The sequence below is a fragment of the Chaetura pelagica genome, unplaced genomic scaffold, assembly GCF_000747805.2.
Source record: "Chaetura pelagica isolate M959 unplaced genomic scaffold, ChaPel_1.0 scaffold275, whole genome shotgun sequence".
Taxonomy (NCBI): domain Eukaryota; kingdom Metazoa; phylum Chordata; class Aves; order Apodiformes; family Apodidae; genus Chaetura; species Chaetura pelagica.
The window spans coordinates 1143910-1161799 of NW_009953486.1; the positions used below are offsets into that span (position 1 = coordinate 1143910).

The 17890-nt window shown below is 44.6% G+C and overlaps 1 protein-coding gene across 1 annotated transcript in view; it reads left to right on the forward strand.

Annotated features, from left to right (window-relative positions):
* Positions 1-16985, forward strand: part of CHRNA4 (cholinergic receptor, nicotinic, alpha 4 (neuronal)) — a 21171-nt gene extending 4186 nt beyond the window's left edge. Inside the window, exons 3-6 of the mRNA XM_009998605.1 lie at positions 1181-1225; positions 1315-1424; positions 10403-11783; positions 16843-16985. Coding sequence (XP_009996907.1) covers positions 1181-1225; positions 1315-1424; positions 10403-11783; positions 16843-16968 — 1662 coding nt within the window. The 3' untranslated portion in view covers positions 16969-16985. The remainder of the gene's footprint in view (positions 1-1180; positions 1226-1314; positions 1425-10402; positions 11784-16842) is intronic.
* The last annotated feature ends 905 nt before the right edge of the window (positions 16986-17890 follow it).

A 17890-nucleotide genomic window follows, 5' to 3' on the forward strand; every position in this document is an offset into this window, starting at 1 on the left:
CTGCTCTCTCCCCTGAAGCTAGGGAAGGAACTGCATTTCTTTCCCTTCTTTGTGGCTTATTTGCATGTTTTTCCTATTGCTCTTTCTTCCATGTTCCATGACAGACATGTTTCGTGTCCCTGATCCCCAGACAAGGGTATCTCTGATCAGACCTTGCACTTGATGCCACAACAGCAACAAGGAGGCTCAGTGAGGGAGAAGCACAGCCCTGCCATGAATCTCCTGGCTTTTAATGTTCAAAATTAATCTTGAACTGCCACAAGAGCAAGGTTAATGACAAGCAGTTTGCTTCCAAATGAGCCCTGTCAATTGAGCTGGTTTTGATGCCAGACGAGGGAGAGATAGAAAAGAAGCAAACACACAAATGAGCTCTGAGCTCTGATGTGGTACTTGAATCAGAGTAGGATTAGGCTCTGCTCCACATGATGCATCCTGGGTATTTACACAGGGGTTGTAACTAGTGTGCAAGGCAAGCAGCAAATAAATTAATTCTAGTACTGTGCTGGCAGCATGGTATTTGCCTTACATTATTAAAAAATACATGTAGTTCTACCTTTCCAACATATTTGTACTTAAAAAGTCACCCAGCAGACAGCATGGGTGTGCACCAGGCTGCCCAAAGGTTACGTGTCAGCAGAGTAGCTGGGGTTTCTTTGGAAAACCCAATCCATAGTGCTCTCAGCTCAGGTAGTTGGTAGGAGAAATACTGCTGAGCTTCGTGGGACAGATCTGTGCTCACGGGTAATGCTTCCCTGCGGAAGTGCTGGACACAACTTGTGGGGGAAGCTGAGCTCTGTAACCCGTGTGCACACGTGTGAGTGAGGATATGTGTACCCTTGCTTCAGTGCTCAGGCCAAAGGCAAGCTGTGGAGCCCTTTCCTCTGCCTGTCCCCATCATTCTGGCTTGAACCCATCAGCACCAAGGAAAATCCTGATAAATTCAAGTCCATCTGCTTACAGGATTGCTTGGGTGCAGGCTCAGCTGTTCAGTGGTACCAGGCAGCTGTGCCCTGTCTCCTGTTAAACGACAGAAACATCCGTTTTTCTTTCCAAGATGGAACTTAAATTATTGCAGAGGTGACTTATAATTACAGAAATGAAGTACAATTAAGAGAAATGTAATTAGCTCTTCAGGCTGTTTTGTCTGCTTCTGTAACCACCATCTGACCTTGCATTTCAGGACGAGAAGAATCAAATGATGACCACGAACGTGTGGGTGAAGCAGGTGGGTGTCCCAAAATATGTTTCTCCATATTTTTATTCAGTCTTGCACTGTGAACCCTCCCAGCTGTGTAACCCCCTGGTTTTTGGCAGGAGTGGCATGACTACAAGCTACGCTGGGACCCCCAGGAGTATGAGAATGTCACATCCATCCGAATCCCCTCGGAGCTCATCTGGAGGCCAGATATTGTCCTCTACAACAAGTGAGTCTGAGCACTGTGGCCAAACCCATCCTTGCAAATTTTCTCTGTCTATGATGTCAAGGTGCTTCTTGCAATTATTCTTCCTTAATTTGTTTTCTGTGGTTGAATTCCATGTAGATTCTCATAATATGTGTTCCAGCCATTCCTTAAATGACAGGAATAACATTCATGGCAAGGGCTTTGTTCTCCCAGTGAGCTTCTCTCTGGACAGGTAGTGCTGCTGGGGGATGCCAGGTATTGTTTTCTCTTCACAGGTCAGATACACAATTAAGCTGTCAGTCCTCTTCAATTTCATTTCATCAAGGAGGTCTCCCCTAATTAATCACCATGAAATGGAAAAGCCAATTACTCTGAATGGGTTTAAGTTAAGTAAGGAAAGTCTGCTGAAACATGTCAGGCTTGTGTGTCTGCAAGTACAGGTTTCAGGTCAGCCCAATACCATCCTAAAATTAGTCTTAAAGAGGTCTTTGTTCCTGATCCCAAGTGCTTGCAATCTGCCTCTTGCAGGGACACTTTCTAGGGAGCAGGTGGTTATTTTCTTTCTTTCCTTTGGAGCTTGTTGATATTCTTAGAAAGACTGTCCAAGTGCCAAGACTTTTTTTCCTCCTTGGCTTATCATACCAAAACTCTCCAGTCTCTTAGGATGTAGGATATCTCAGTCTCCCTCCCCAGCACGGGCTCCAGAGACAGCCCTTGCTGCAAGCATCAAGCAAAAATATCTTTCAGTGTGGCTGATACACAGAGGAAACCTTCACAACAGAGCCAGGCTTGTTTTTGATAAACAGTTGCCTGGTTCTAGTTTGAGAGGATTTTGATTCTTAAAAAAATAAATGGCTGAGAGAGGAAACTGTCCAGGGGCTTGTGAGCTCTGGAGACTATGGAAATTGTTCTGTTTCCCATTAGCTTGTCTCTGATCCTCAGTGGTGTGGAGTGATTGCAGACCTCTTGGAAATCACTGCATCCTCACATAGCACCTTCCAGAGATGAGGCTGGTGGAAATGACTCATTCCCAGGCACTCGGACCTTCCTGTCCCCCAGGGACACACTCTGAGCAGAAATATGTATTCCAAAAGCCTCGTGTTGCAGCCAAGAAAGGTGTTCACAAAAGAAGAATATCCTTGTCCTTCTCACTGCTTAGTTAATGCTGGAGTGTTATGGTTGGAGCTTCTGGGGGTTGTTGTGTTGGGCCACAGTGCCCAATGAAACAATGCTACACAAATGTCCCATGAACAATGGAGATTTGTGGTTCCAACCATCCATTTGCTGTCACTTGAGCAGCTACAGGGGCTCCAGGGAGCAGCTGCCTACCTGCTGGTCACAACAGCTCTTCCAGAATGTTCTCCTCCTCCTTCTCTGGGGTCCAAGTCTTCCAGGCTTGCCCACTTCATTGCCTGGCTCAGTCTGCTGTGCAGGGAGGGCAAGGCCAGCTCTCCTGCCTACAGCACAGGGTTGCTTTTAGTAAGATTTACTAATGTTGTAACTATAAATTATTATAATGACTCCTATCACTTAATTATTATTATTACTACCATAACAACATTACTTCGGCCCTGGCTACCTGAATCTAAGCTAATTCTCTCCCTTTATCCATACTCACCACTAATAATCATGCCTTCCTTTGTTGATTGTCATGAGTCTATCATGCATTTTTAATTGGTTGCTTTATCCATGAATTAAACATGGATGGAGGCGCCGACCAGTAGCCAGTCAGTAATGGTTTCCCATTAATTCTAGAGCTCTTTACAGCTAGATTTGCCCATGATCTTTCATACAGTTGAAAGTCACCTGGTTTCTGCCTCTGGAATACACTTCTTTCTTCTCCATAACCTCCTATCAAACACACCTAAAGCTGCAGCCAGGAATTCAGGAATTCTGCAATCAGGATTCAGGTTCTTTTGGGGTTGCAAATGCAAGGCAAGACCTGTAGCATGATGGGACACCAAGATGAGGCTGTTCTGCATGGCAGCTCAGCAGCTGCATGACCAGACATGGCTTATCCTTTTGGGCATCTCAACTAGAAATGTTTGAGAAAGAAAGTCTCTGCAATGACTAGTCATGGGTGATGCTAACAAGGAGTCTGCCTCATGTTCTACATACATAGAGAATATATAGACATGTATTGTTTTGAGGGAATGTAAAGTAGGGATGCTGGGTCCCTAAGAGCTGTGTGCAGAGACCTTGGTGGAAGAGAGAGAGAAGCCACACTGGCCTTTGGCACTGTTCAGGCTTTTTAATGTGAGCTATTTATTACTTGCCATGTGCTCTGGCAGAAATGGAATTTCTGTTTGGGATGGGATCTTTCTGGGCAGGAGATTATACAAATGCCTCTTCTGATTTCATCTTGGGGTATATATAGAAATGGTGAAATTTAAATTGATTTGAGATTTACATCTTTTAAGGAAACCTAGCCCCTTGTTGTGAGGTTATTCTCTTTTCTAAGCTCATTATGGTAAAAAACATCCATTTATCCACTCTAGAGGCCCAAATTAAATCAGTAAACTCAGCTGGTTTGGCCTAGAGAGTACATGTAGTTGTCAACATTCATGAGAAAACTAAAATCAAATTAATATCCTCCAGGGAAATTAATATGCTGTTGAATTTTCAGGCTTCATAAGCTCCAAGACTCTAAATAGTTTCTACTAGATGTGACAAAACGTGTGTAACAAAGGAATATGAGTTAATTGTGAAGCAAAAAAAGCCTCCTCTTCTCTGCCAGGAAGGCCAGCTGCTCCTTATTTGAGAAGCAAGGCTCTTCACACACCACCAAATCATTTAGAAATGAATTATCTAATCCTCTGCATTGACTCATTTTCCCATTCATGAGTGGACTTTAAGCACATTTTAGTTTTCCTTTTTATATTTAAAGTAAAAACAAACAAATAACAACAAAAAACACACACAACTCCCCCCCCCAAAAAAAAATCCCCAAACCAACACAAATGAATATAATTATTATTTTTTTTTCAAATCAGGGTCTAGGCTCTTGGGGCTATACTTTATATATATATATTTTATTCTTCTCCACCACTCTGAGCTGTTTGGACCCTGTTCATGACAGAAACTCCAGAGGAAAAAATCCTGAGCTTGCAACTTTGCAGCCAGGTGCTCCAGCTGCTCAAGGCTGCCCAGAGGAATGTCAGACTGTGTCCTTGAGCCCAATGCTTGGGCAGGAAACCTGAAATGTGAGTTTCTCTGGCTGGGTTTCAACTGGATCTTCATGATGGTATCATAGCTTTTCTCTTATCTAGCCTGATTGTTATAAAACCTGGGAAGAAGCTCCTGGGAACATTCGGACTTCAAAATCTTTATTTCTCCCTCTTTTCTGTGTCAGCTGTTCTGAAAAACAATCCCTGCCCTAACCCCATAGTCAACAAATTAAAAAAAAAAAGGATAAAAACCCCAGGATGATACATGAAGGAAATTCAAACCCAAATTCCTGTAGTTAGGAGGAGGAAATACCTTTTGGAACTGACCTAGTGGTACCCAGGATTTTGGGACTGGATTAGAAGCTCACCTGGCAGGAGGCATTTGAAAAGCAAATAGTTCATTTGAACTGCAGTGCCTTGTTCCCTGGAGCTGTACCAGCATCTTTGCAACCAGCCAGGCTTAGGGAGTAACACTGGACTCCTGACTCATCCCAAAGCTTTTTGAAAGAGAAATACCCAGGGATGCCCCAGTTTAACCTTTAAAATATTGGAAACAATTCTTGACATTTTTATCTGTGTGTCCTTGCACAGATCATGTAACTTTGCATCAGATTGTGCTTGTAATAGGCTTATAATTGCTACTTCATACTTAAGATTTCCTGATCTTGCTGGGAGTTTAAATGACTATGTTTCTGGTAAGGAATTGTCTCTCTAGATGCCTTTGAGGTTTGCTGCCAAGCTCTGCCCTGTAATGCAGGGATCGATAGAGAGAAATCCTTAAGAGGGATCTCTCTTGTGGGCTGTTGCTGTGTTAGCATCTGAGGACTTCTCCTACCATTATGTTAAGGTCAGAGGTAGAGTTTTACCTCCAAAGTGCTGATGAGGGTACTTGGCAAAGGGAAGAACTGAAGCAAAATGCACTGGTAGAGCCTTCTGAGAAACTTGTGCTGATCTGATCAGGGTAGCCCAGGGCACCACCTCTGAGGCAGGTGCCTGTTGTACTGAGGAGCAACCAAAATACCAGTTACCACTGATTTCTAAACATCTGAAACAAGCAAAACCTGGGATGTGACTTAAAGTACACAGCAGATCAGACACCTTCATCTATGTACCCAAGATGTTTTGTACCCAAGCTGCAAGATCTTGGAGATCTTTAAAACCCAACTGGATCAACCCTAGTTGATCCTCCTGTAGGTAACCACGTTTGACTGGGGAGTTTGGACTAGACAATCTCAAGAGGTCTCTTCCAGCTTGTCAGTTTTTAATTAGCATGTTGGTAACACAAAGCAATTGTTAATCAAAATATTATCTGGTTTGCCTTTGGAGAGCACATTAATCTGAGTTTACAGAAGCATCTCTTTAATGTGTACCAAAAAGGTCCATTCTTTAAAAGGGTCTTGAACTTCTTGGTTTCTGCTGTTCCATGGAAAATGCTTTAAATGAGAACATTCTACCTATATCCATATATGTATAGAGCTAATTTTCAGGCTTTTAAAGCTCTGTTTGGATTTAAATTTTATCATCAGAAATTAAAATAAATGTGTGCCTCATTTCCCTGCATTCTGAAAACATGTAATTTTGTGAGATGATGTATCTCCCAACTGCAGGGAAAATAGAAACATGCTGAAAAAGAAAATAAAAATAAAAGAAGATTCCCCACCAGCAGAGCTTTATAATGAATTACAGTTGATGGCTGCCAGTAAAACAATGATGTTCTTGAACCCTTATCAACTTAGAAGGTTTCAGAAGAGCAACCTTTATTCTCAACATAAGGAGTAAGGGGCTGCAGAAACCAGCAGTGCTGTTTCTCTTGGCAAAAAAAATAAGTGCCTGCCTTCTCTGTTCAATGTGTGCATTGTTGGATTTGGCATGAAAATGTAAGAGATTCAGTGCTTTATTATTGACAGATTTTTAGAGCTGTCAGGTCAGTGTGAGCAGGAGAACCCAACTTAACTCCCAAGTTGTGCTGTTTATCTTGCTCTTGTTCCTTCTCCCAAACATTTTTTTTTGGTGAAAACTGTCATAACCCAGTGGTCCAGACTGAACAAGATGAAAATGTTCCTTCACTCAAAGGCAGATTTTCTCTCCCCCTCTATATCAGGTCTCCCACCTTTCTGGCTAAGGAAAGATTCACATTATTCAGTCTGGGCTGTTGGCACAACTTTGCCACAGCTCAGCTTTCCAGAAGGAAAGAGGGTTTCCCCAATCTCCTAACTTCAGACTTCATTTGCAGCTGGTTTTCTCACCTTCAGCCCTTAGAGGAGATTGGGGAAAGACTTGGGAAGAGCATCAACAGCCAGGTGACCTTGTTTGCTCCCTCGCTCTCAGGAAGAGGATGAAAGCCTCACCAGGGATGAAGGCATCTTCAATGAGAAGTTCAAACACACTCAGTAAGGTCAGGAGTTTCTTCACAGCCTTGTTAGGCTGGTGAGGGAGAACCAGGAGGTGTTTTACTGCTCCTCAGAGGCAATAGGTGACTCCCAAATGCTCTTGATTTCATTCCTGCCAAGGCACTGCAGCCTGGAGGGTTGTACCAGGGTAATTTGTCATGATCTGTGAGCCAGGGGGCCCAGGATGAGGCTGGACTTGTTAGGAAAGCAATTAAAAAGTACTTTCCTTGTCAAAGAAGCAGATAATTTATGGAAATAATTGACACACAAGAGCTGCAGCATCACACTGGTTACATCCATGCTTGCAGAAGAGACAAGTGGGAAGTCACACAGAGACAGCAAAACTGCCAGACAAGATGTTCCTGGGAATGAAACACAATTACATGAATTATTATTGTTCCTGGATACATGTTTAACAAGATTCATACTTTTTTTCAACAGTTTTCAAAAGGAAAAACGCAGACTTGTGTTGTCTCTCCAGCCATTAACACATTGTGCTACCTAAGAAAGGAAACATTAGTGGATGCTCATTATCCCCTTTCTTTAATGAGTCCAGTTATAAAGATGTTGTCCCATTAGTGAAAGATTTAATCATACCTCAGAGATCTCATTAAATGCAGGTTTGGATTCCAAATCCCTATTGAGATTTAGAAAGAAAACCACAGAGAACAGCAAACACTGGACTGTCACTTGTTGTGCATTTACATCTCAATCTGGCTTTGGGGTGCAGGAGGTAAAAAAACAAGATGGTTTTTATCCAAAGCAAGTGGTCCTGCAGGGTAAATTAGATTTCAGAAAGAAGAAGTAAGAAAGGGTGGATGGTGCCATGGCATTCCTCAGTTTTATTCTCTTTGGAGTAAAACACAGTGGTGGTTTTGCCTTGATCCCTTTGAGACAGCAGTCTGGGCTTGTGCATGTTTTTAGCCTTCCTAAAAAAAAAGGCAAAGCTTTAGAAAAAAAAAAAGACCAGAGGTCAAAAAGCACTGAGTCCTTTTGTGTTCTTTTGTTTTCCCAAAATCTGCCACAAAGAGCAAAGGTTTTCCATTATAGAAATAAAGCAGAGTTAATAAAAGATCCATCATAAACATTATCATTTTTTTCCTGTTACTTCAACCAACCTGGAAAATTGTCTCAAAGGACAAAGGCTGTGATCCTGGGGGTTGGGGCACATGCCATCTGTGCCCAGATCCCCTGGTAGCCAAGGAGGGCCCGATCCTGGCCTTCCAAAATGAGCAACACTACCCCAGGCTCAGGGGAAGCAGCGTGGGCAGGGGCTGAGGAGGCTGCTTAGGGAAGCAAGATGAAATATCAGAAAGTACTTATTTTTTTTCCCCTTTTGCATATGAATGGATGGATGGTTTCCTAAAGAAATAAATGTAGGCCAGTTCCTCTGCCTTCAGCAGCTGGAGGGGCTCCACAGGATGGTCCTTGTGCAGTTTGTCTTGCTGCTGGTGAGGAAGAGGAGAGGTGTGACCCTCTGCACTCCATCACTGCAGGGCACAGCTGAGCAGTGGAGCAGCAGAGAGGGGCTCAGGGCCTGGCTGGGACAGGGGCTGCAGGCTGGATGGGCTCCACAGCAGGGAGGGCTGGGCAGGAGCAGAGAGCTTTCTATCTATATCAGCCTGAATAATTCATCTCCAGTTTTTAGCAGAAGCTCTGCCTCCCCTGCTCAGCTTCCCCCATGTCTAGCAGTGTTGCTGCCTGGGACTCAGCATCCCAAAGCTCTGCAGCAGCTCAAGCCGGGTGTGTCAGACAGTCCCCAGTTCCCTCCTTGCTTTTTGGAGGCTCTTTTCTCTCTTCCTGTGGCTAAACTTGAGGGTACTGCTGTACACACAGATTCCACCTGCCTTTTATTTTCTTTTTTTTTTTTTCTGTTGGGACCTCAACCTTTCAGACATTTGTTCACCATGAAAAGCAAATCACAGCTCTATTCAAAGCTCACCCACATTTTTAGGGTCCTTGAAGCAAGGTGTTTGGTCCAGGCTCTGACTGTCCAAAGATATGCAAATCCTCTGCAAGCAGAAATCAAGGGGAAAAGAGGGTTTGAAGTTTCAGCCAGTTACTGCACAAAGAGGCTGCAGATACAGGGGCTTGGCTCATTCTCAGATGAAGTTTTCTCATGCAAACACCCAGTCTCCATCACAGTGGTTATTTGAGCAAGGAGATCTGTTGCTTATGCAGCTTTGAGGCCTTTGGGTTTGCCTCTTTGTGTAAGCCCAGGCAGACTGCAGACCCTGCAGATACTGCCTGGAGGAAGGACATTGCTGTAGAAAAGGTACCTGTGGACTTGGCCCCAGAACTGGAATTAAAGTGTCACAGTGCACATGTCCTCCTGGCCAAGAGCAGAGGAGGAGCAGCACTTCTTGTGGGCTCAGCCATGCAGGGAATTAATTATCTGCTGTGCTAATTGATTCTATTAATGAGCTAATTTCTTTCTGTGGCCTCCACACAGTGGGGCAAGCTGCAGGTTAATTGTTGAGTGTGTCATGGCAGAGCTGTGGGTTTGAGGAAGGAGCAGAGCTGTGGCTGGTGCTGCTGAGGTGGAGGACAGGGCTGTCTCCAGGTCTGGGGAACCCCAGAGCTTCTCAGTCTCCTTTCTTTCCTCAATGCTATTAGAGCTCAAGCACATCATACCTTGGTGGTCTTTTGTTCCTCCAGAACCCCAGTGCACTTGTTCTCCTGTTGCCTCTTGTCTCCTTCACATGTCCCAGTCCCCATGAGGAGCTGGAAGCAGCTGGTGTCACGGTGCAGTGCTGGGAGAAACCAGAGCTCTGGGCAGCTGGGAAAAGCAGATGCAAACCAACAGAAACACTGCCTATGCAGTAGCTCTTACACTGGCTGGAGAACAGCTTTCCACTAGAAAATCCTGGGGTGTTATCTGTTTATCTTACAGCAGCACACAGACCCCAACTGAGAGTCCCTGTGAGAAGACACCATAAAAGCAGCTCTCTCCCCGGCTGGGAAATCCAGAGATTAACTTTCATTATTCCTGTTAATAGGATGTTCTGGCAGCTTTTCATGTAACAGACTGAATGATTACCCAACACTTTCATTTGCAGCAGCTGTCACGATTCATTCTGGAGACCCCACAGCCACACTACCTGAGGGTGGTTCCTCCTACCACCCTAAAGCAAATCCAACCATTTTCAGAGAATTTATGGTGTAACTTTGAGGAAAACTTGTGTACATTCACCCCAAGCACCTGACATGCCAGGTGAGGGCTCACATTTGTATGCAATTGCAGTGCTTGCATAAACCAACAGAGTTCAAAACCCACTGGACAGAGTGGATGGATCCAGTGTCTGCATGATGGGCCTCTTGCACCTCTCAGGTGTCCCAAGTGCCTTTCTGGAAGCCAGGCTCTAAATATCCAATTTCTTTAACAGAGGTGAGACCTCCCAGAGAAGCCTTAATCTTTTTTTTATCTTCTATCTCTCCCCAGTGCTGACGGTGACTTTGCAGTCACTCACCTGACCAAGGCCCACCTCTTCTATGATGGAAAAATTAAATGGATGCCACCCGCTATCTATAAAAGCTCTTGCAGCATTGATGTCACCTTCTTCCCCTTTGACCAGCAAAACTGCACTATGAAGTTTGGCTCCTGGACCTATGACAAAGCCAAGATAGACTTGGTGAGCATGCACAGTCATGTGGACCAGCTGGACTACTGGGAGAGTGGGGAATGGGTCATCATCAATGCTGTGGGCAATTACAACAGCAAGAAATATGAATGTTGCACAGAGATCTACCCTGATATCACTTACTCCTTCATTATCCGGAGGTTGCCACTGTTCTACACAATCAATCTGATCATCCCCTGCCTCCTGATCTCCTGCCTGACTGTCCTGGTCTTCTATCTGCCTTCAGAGTGTGGAGAGAAGATAACCTTGTGCATCTCTGTGCTGCTGTCCCTCACTGTGTTTCTACTGCTCATCACAGAGATCATCCCATCTACCTCCTTGGTCATCCCTTTGATTGGAGAGTATCTTCTCTTCACCATGATATTTGTTACCTTGTCTATCATCATCACTGTCTTTGTGCTCAACGTGCACCATCGTTCCCCACGTACCCACACGATGCCTGACTGGGTGAGGAGGATCTTCCTTGACATAGTCCCACGCCTCCTCTTCATGAGACGTCCCTCCATGGTGAAAGACAATTGCAAGAAGCTCATTGAATCCATGCACAAAACAAACAATACACCAAGGCTTTGGTCTGAGATCGACGTAGAACCCAACTTCACTACCTCGTCTTCCTCCAGCCCCCAGAGTAACGAACCATCACCTACATCTTCCTTCTGTGCCCACCTTGAGGAGCCAGCCAAGGCTCAGCCTATTTGCAAGTCCCCTTCTGAGCAGTACTCTGTGCTGCACCACCAGCCTGCACAGGTGACGTGCTCCTCTCCACAACCCTCGCTTCACCCCCTGAGTGACACCCAGACCACTTCCATCTTGAAAGGCAGATCACTAAGTGTGCAGCAGATGTACAGCCCCAGTAAAGTAGAGGAAGGGACCATCCGCTGCAGGTCCAGGAGCATCCAGTATTGTTACCTGCAAGAGGACTCTTCTCAGACCAATGGCCAATCCACTGGCTCTCCAGCATCCCAGCGGTGCCAGCTCAATGAAGAGCAGCCTCAGAACAAGCCCCCTCAGTGCAAGTGCAAATGCAAAAAGGACGAGGCAGCTGGTGCAGCAGCTCAGGAGAGCAAGGCTCACAGTGCCAAAGAGCAACATCTGGTGTTGATGTCCCCAGCCCTGAAGCTGGCAGTGGAAGGGGTTCACTACATCGCAGACCATCTGCGAGCAGAAGATGCTGATTTCTCAGTAAGTACCTTAGCCTGTTCTCCTTGGGTAAGTAAAACATTATCTGCTAAGGAAGACCCACCAAACCTGGGGGTTCCCCAGGCTCATCCATCGCTGATGTGACTCTTTTTAAACATGTTGACCAGTATCAGCACAGCTGGAGAACTTGTCCTCCAGGTCTCCAAGCATGTGAGCCTTGGCACAACCAGACCATGCTCAGGGATGTCCTAGAACAATAGGATTGTCCAGCAGAAAATAGGAGTCAAATTCTTGTTAGGTAGGAAGGCAGCAGCAAAGATTTTGAGAGAGACCCAAACAGCAGTCAGCTGGTGGGAACAGAGCAGGCTTGGTCTGTACAGAGAAGCCTCAGACAGTCAGGGAAATCACCCTCTCTGGTTGTTATTAAGCATTGACTCCAGCTGCTGAGCCAAGGAAAGAAATTCCCAAAACCAGCTGTGGATATAGGAAGCTCATAGTAATGTGGGGACATTTCAGGGTGTGTTTTGCTCTGTGTGATGTGATTCCTCATAAGCGAACTGCCACTGGAGCCTCTGGCTCTGTGCAGGAAGGCAGGTGGCCAGACAGATTTCACACTTACTCTGAAGGGGTAAATATGGCTACAAAGAGAATCAAAGGCTGCAAGAATTCCTTTCATTAGAGGTGGTGATGCAGATACAAGTGCCAGATCCAGTCACACCTCTTGTAGCTCTTCTCCTGCACTACCATCGATACAGTCTGCTAGTTAATTACGGCCAAAATGGAGGAAGCCACAAGATAACCTGAAGTTCTTGCTAATGAAAATTCTTACCTAGCTTTTCCTAGAGGGCTACATCAACAAAAAGTACTTTTTCAGCTGTCCTTACAGTTTGATTTCCTCAAGATTTAAAGCCCAGACTTCCAGGGCACAAGGAGGGTCTTTATATTTGCATTTTTCACAGCACTGAGCAGCAGCAGCAACAAAAGATTAAGTGCTACTCTCCAGTTATACACTCCTTGGTACCACAGTGTGAGAGGCCTCTGCTCTTCAATGTATTTCCCTTCACAACATCCCTTTGAGGAAGAATTTGTTCCTCATGTTGAGGAGTGACAGGCAAAGTACAGGGTTGAGGGGACCTGCTCAAGGTCACACAGCAAATCTGTGGTTGCAGAAGCATTTCATAAGCACATTAAGACTGTGGGAATTAAACTCTGCTCTCTCCTCCTGGCAATAATCACAAGTAAATTAGCAGAAATCTGTTGGTTTTAACTCGCTTGTTTCCCCCTGGTGCAAATGAAAGAATATTACACCAATAACGCCTTCCATTTCAAATGATTCTCTTTCTGCCAAGCTCGTTGATATCACCAAGAACCAAGTTGATGATCTTGGGTTCTTTTCTTAAAATCTGTTATTGAGAAAACTATTTACAGCACTAAACAGGAAAAGGAGAAGAAAAGGAGTTTTGAGGGCTCCAGCCCTCCTGCCAGCCCAGCCTGTGAGCAAAGGCACTGGGGAAACATCCAGCAAGGAGAAGAGGAGGGTTTTCCCTGGACCATGGGTGCACCAGGCTGCCCTGACTGGGTCTGCAAACCTTCCCCCAGTTTTCTGCTGTTCCACAGCCATTGGGGTTGGCACGACAGGCAGAGGTTGGGTTTTCAGGTTTGGGGTAATAATTGCAGAGCCTGCTGAAGGTGAGCTGTTTGCTTCTGGAGCCAAGCAACAGCAAGTAGGAAAGCACCTATTTTTTTTCTTCAGGTAGAAATGACAAAGAAGAGAGAAAGATAATCTTCTGGAATTGAAATTTACTGGAAGGAGCAGAACTGATGGAATAAAATGAGAACTTGTTGGGGGGAGGAAAAAAAAAAATCACTTCTCAGTTTTGCTTTCATCTTAAAATCAAATTGCAGCATTTCTTCATGGAATCCTTCAACAAATCTATCAGCAGGCACCTCAGATGCAGCTGCAGCCCCTGAGACACAGCTCCCTGTCTCTTGGGTAATATTTTTAGAGACATTCACCTTCCCAGAACAAGAACAGAGCTTCTTTTGAAGTTCCTGTCTTTTTTTTTTTTTTCTCTAAAGCACCATTGCCACGGGGGCAGTGCTTCTAAATTAAAAGTAAATAGCTTATTTAATGAAGTGCTTCAGCCAGGAGAAAATGGGAAATGCAAGAGACAGTTGTTTGTCAGAAAAAGGTACCTGCAAACAATGTGAACACAATGGTACATGGGGGAAAATGCAAGACCAAATTGTCCCAGCACATGATAGAAATGCCATTAGAAATTAATTACAGATTGAGAAGCAAAACAAGTTGAATGTCACATGAGCCAAAATAACCACACAGCAACAGCACTGTCTGGAAAGCCCTGTCCTCCTACCTGTGTGCATCTCTTTTCTACTCCAATAAGAAGACTTTTAAGACTGTTTAAAAATAAAATGGGAGAAAATGTAGCTGAAGGGGAGGAAACACAGGATAATCTCACAGGTTTATTTTTAACAAAGTACAATAAAACCACCTGGGCTTGCTCTAATCTGTGTTGCAGGTTCTGGGTCCTGGGGACCAGATGTCCCCAAGGCACTTCAATCTCCACTCAAACCCTGAGGCAGGGTGCCCTGCTCCCACCTGCCTGGAGCTGGATTGGGGAAGAGCCACAGTGTCCTGCACTTTTGGGGAATTTATGGGTGGGAGAGTCAGCTGGTTCCTGCCCCTGATCCTTTCCCAAAAATAGTTTAGAGTGAGCTTCTTAAAAACTAATCAAAATACAGCTCAGGAGTTGGGGTGCCAGATGTTGACAGCTGCAAGAGATGTCAGAGAGGCCCCTGGGGGATCATGCTCCACGTGAGGTGCTGGATCACAGGGAAATGCTACAATGTCATCACAAAACAAAGCAAAACAACCAACAAAATCCAGATAATTTCCTTTTCCTCCTATTCTTTTTATTTATTTATTTATTTCCATTGTCTCTCTCCATAAATTTCTGATTCCACCTTCTGTGCTCTTGCTGGATACTGACCTTGCAAGCATCTGGTACCCTCCTAGCCCTTATTTTCAAGATGAACTGAGTGTTTCTGTTTCACATTTGAAAGCAACTTTCTACTGAAATTTTCAGGTTGCTCCTCTTCTGCCATTTCTCCCTTCTTCTCAACAAAGAAACTCATGTAGTTCATTTCTTTGTGTGATCTAGCACTTCATTTTACTAGCACTCCAAAAAGAGCATTTTGCCAGGAAGGGGCACTATTTACTCAGGCCAGGTTTCCAGTTGGACATGGGATAGTAAGTTTCAGATTGTCTTAACACAAGGATTGCATCATGAGACACTAAGCCCATAAACAATCACCCAGAGCTTGCTTAGCTGCTCTTCTCACCAGGAATTTTAAGTATCAAAGACTCACTCCAGCTCTCAGCAAATGATGAATAGATCAGAAAATATATAACAAAAACAATGAGAATCAGAGAATTCTTTTGAATTTCAAGAGTCATTATTTCTTTTAGTCTCCCTAATTATAGATGGATCTGCTAAGGGCTGTATAGTCAATATGGTTTCCCCCAAGAGAATAACAAGCTCAGGATGAACCTCAGTTGTTTTCCTCTGCTTATTGAATAGCAAAGACCTGCTTGACCTGGTGCTGTTTTTAAAGGGAAGAAAACTATTGCACAAAAATATTTAACCAATTCTTACATTTTTTAATACAATCAAGCATTGCTGAAATTTCAGGTGCTTTGTTCAGAGAACAAATTATGGGGAAATGTATGCTCTCCAGCATGTGTCTCATTTCCCAAGTCACAAAGCCACTTACCCAGCCAAGGAGCTGGAGCAATCCCAGGTGATTTGAAGGTCTGACCAAGCAGTGTACACAGCAAATGGCAAGAGGAGAAGTGCAGGAGCTCGTGTTGCTTTAGCTGAACATTGTCTTCATTGATGCACAGAGTGACACCAAGTACATTGCAAATCATTGAGAAGGTTTGTGATCAGGTTGTGAAGGTAAATGCCCACACTTTACCTGCAAGGAATTATTCTCTTAGCTCAATAAAATGGTACAACATTGGCCACAGAAGCCAGCCTCCTTTACCACCATCTCTGTTCAAAACAAACGTGGGACCAGTAGATGAAAAGGCCTGTACCACCAGGGTTACATTATTATTGTCCTGTGTTTTCCACTCAAGCAGTCCCAGCAAAGCCCAGCCTTGGCTTCTCTCCCTCCATCTCCTTATACCACACTCCTGACTTGCTACCATCACAGCCACCAAAGAGGTTTGATCTAGTTCTTGCTGAGGTTTTTCTTTCCTAAAGAGAAAGACAGGATGCCCAATTTCAGCCATTGGGTCTATTAATCCCCAAGTGGGATATTGTGGGAAAGTACAATGGGTCCAGCCATAGCAAATTAAACTTTGCCAATCTGATCTGCTCCCTTCCTAGGAAAGAAATTAATAACAGCAATGTAATAAAAGAGGTTTTCGTGTTTGTGTGGTTTCTTACTTAATGGGATAGACATTTACAATTCTTCCCTGATGGTATTAACAAGTACTAGGTCTCCCCAGAGAGGAATTACTGGAAAATCCACCCACAGCAAGATAAAACTAGAGAAAAAGCTTATTTGCTGGTTCATTTGCACTGCTTACTCACCCAAAGCTGTAAACCTCTTCACAGCAAGAGTTCGGCTTCATTGATCTGTAAGCAAAGCTGTTTACGAGCACGGGAAAACAAGTCATTTCTTCCCTCCCCCCTTTCCCCACCATCCCACCCTCCCCAGGTGGAATTGAAACCTCATTTACACACTCAGTTACAGCAGTTGCTCATGGAAAATGGGATAATGAGGGTGCAGATGAACTTAATCATTCATGGGTGTATGTCACCCCTGGGGAGCTGTGAATGGGGTCTGCAATTGCACGTGCAAACCCAGGCAGTCTGGGAATCCATCCCACATCAGCCACTGGTAGAATTAGTTCTGGTCATCATATGGGGCCACTAAATGTGAGACCTTCCCCTCCTATCTCTGGATTTAAATTAAAAAATCCTGTTTTGGAATAAAACACTAACAGTCTTAATGAGTTTTAATCTCAAATCAGTTACTTATCACTTTTTCATCCTGCCTGTGTTCCCAGGTGAAGGAAGACTGGAAATATGTCGCGATGGTCATTGACAGGATCTTCCTCTGGATGTTCATCATTGTGTGCTTGCTGGGAACTGTTGGTCTCTTCCTCCCACCGTGGCTGGCAGGAATGATCTAAATATAACCCCAGAAGGAAGAATGTATACCCCACTCTGTGGATTTTAGTGCACCTGGAGGGAGAGGAGCAGAGAAACGAAGGCAGCCTTTGAATAATTTACCGCGTGTCAGCGCTTGAGTTGCTCCAGAGCTCTCTGGGAATACTTTCCAAGGTCACATTGTTTTGCTGATTTTCATCTCCTCCATCTAATTTAGGGGAAAAGTTCTTACTGAAGTCTGTACATAGCATGGTGGCGTTCATTGGCATATACTCAGCAATGTAAGAACACAAGCTTGTTCCCTACAGCAGCACATGAAAGGGCTTCACATCTACAAACCAGCCCTTGGCAAATTAGCTCCAGTTGTCCTCAAAGGTCTCGGTGTGCCCTGCCTGGTCATTTTGCCCTGTCAAGCTTAAGTGCTTCAGGACTGTGTGTCCCTGTACGAGTCATTTTATAAATAAAGTTCCAGATTTGGGATACCTGTGTAGGATGTGGTCTGTGGTCAGCTGAAGCCAGAGCTTGGGGCAGGGGGGACCCCGGGTGAGACGTGTGGCAGCTCCGTGCTGCAGGCTGGCACATGTGGCTTGCCCATGCCACATGGCTCAGGGAGCAGCAGAGAACTGCAGAGACTTGGAACTGAAGCAATCATAGAATATGCTGAATTGGAAAGGACCCATCATCGAGTCTAATTCCTGTCCTTGTGTAGGGCACCCCAAGAATCACACCATGCTCCTGAAAGCATCATCCAAATGCTTCTTGAGCTCAGGCAGGATTGGGAAGAGTCCTCTTCAACATACAGGTTACTGCACTCAGCCTGAGAAATACAGGCTCAAAACCAACACAGTGATCAGTCTGTTTGGCCTCATCTAAGCAGATACAACTGACCTCTGTGTTCACAGACTCAGCCAAGAGCTTAAAATCTGTACAGCTCACAAAATCCTG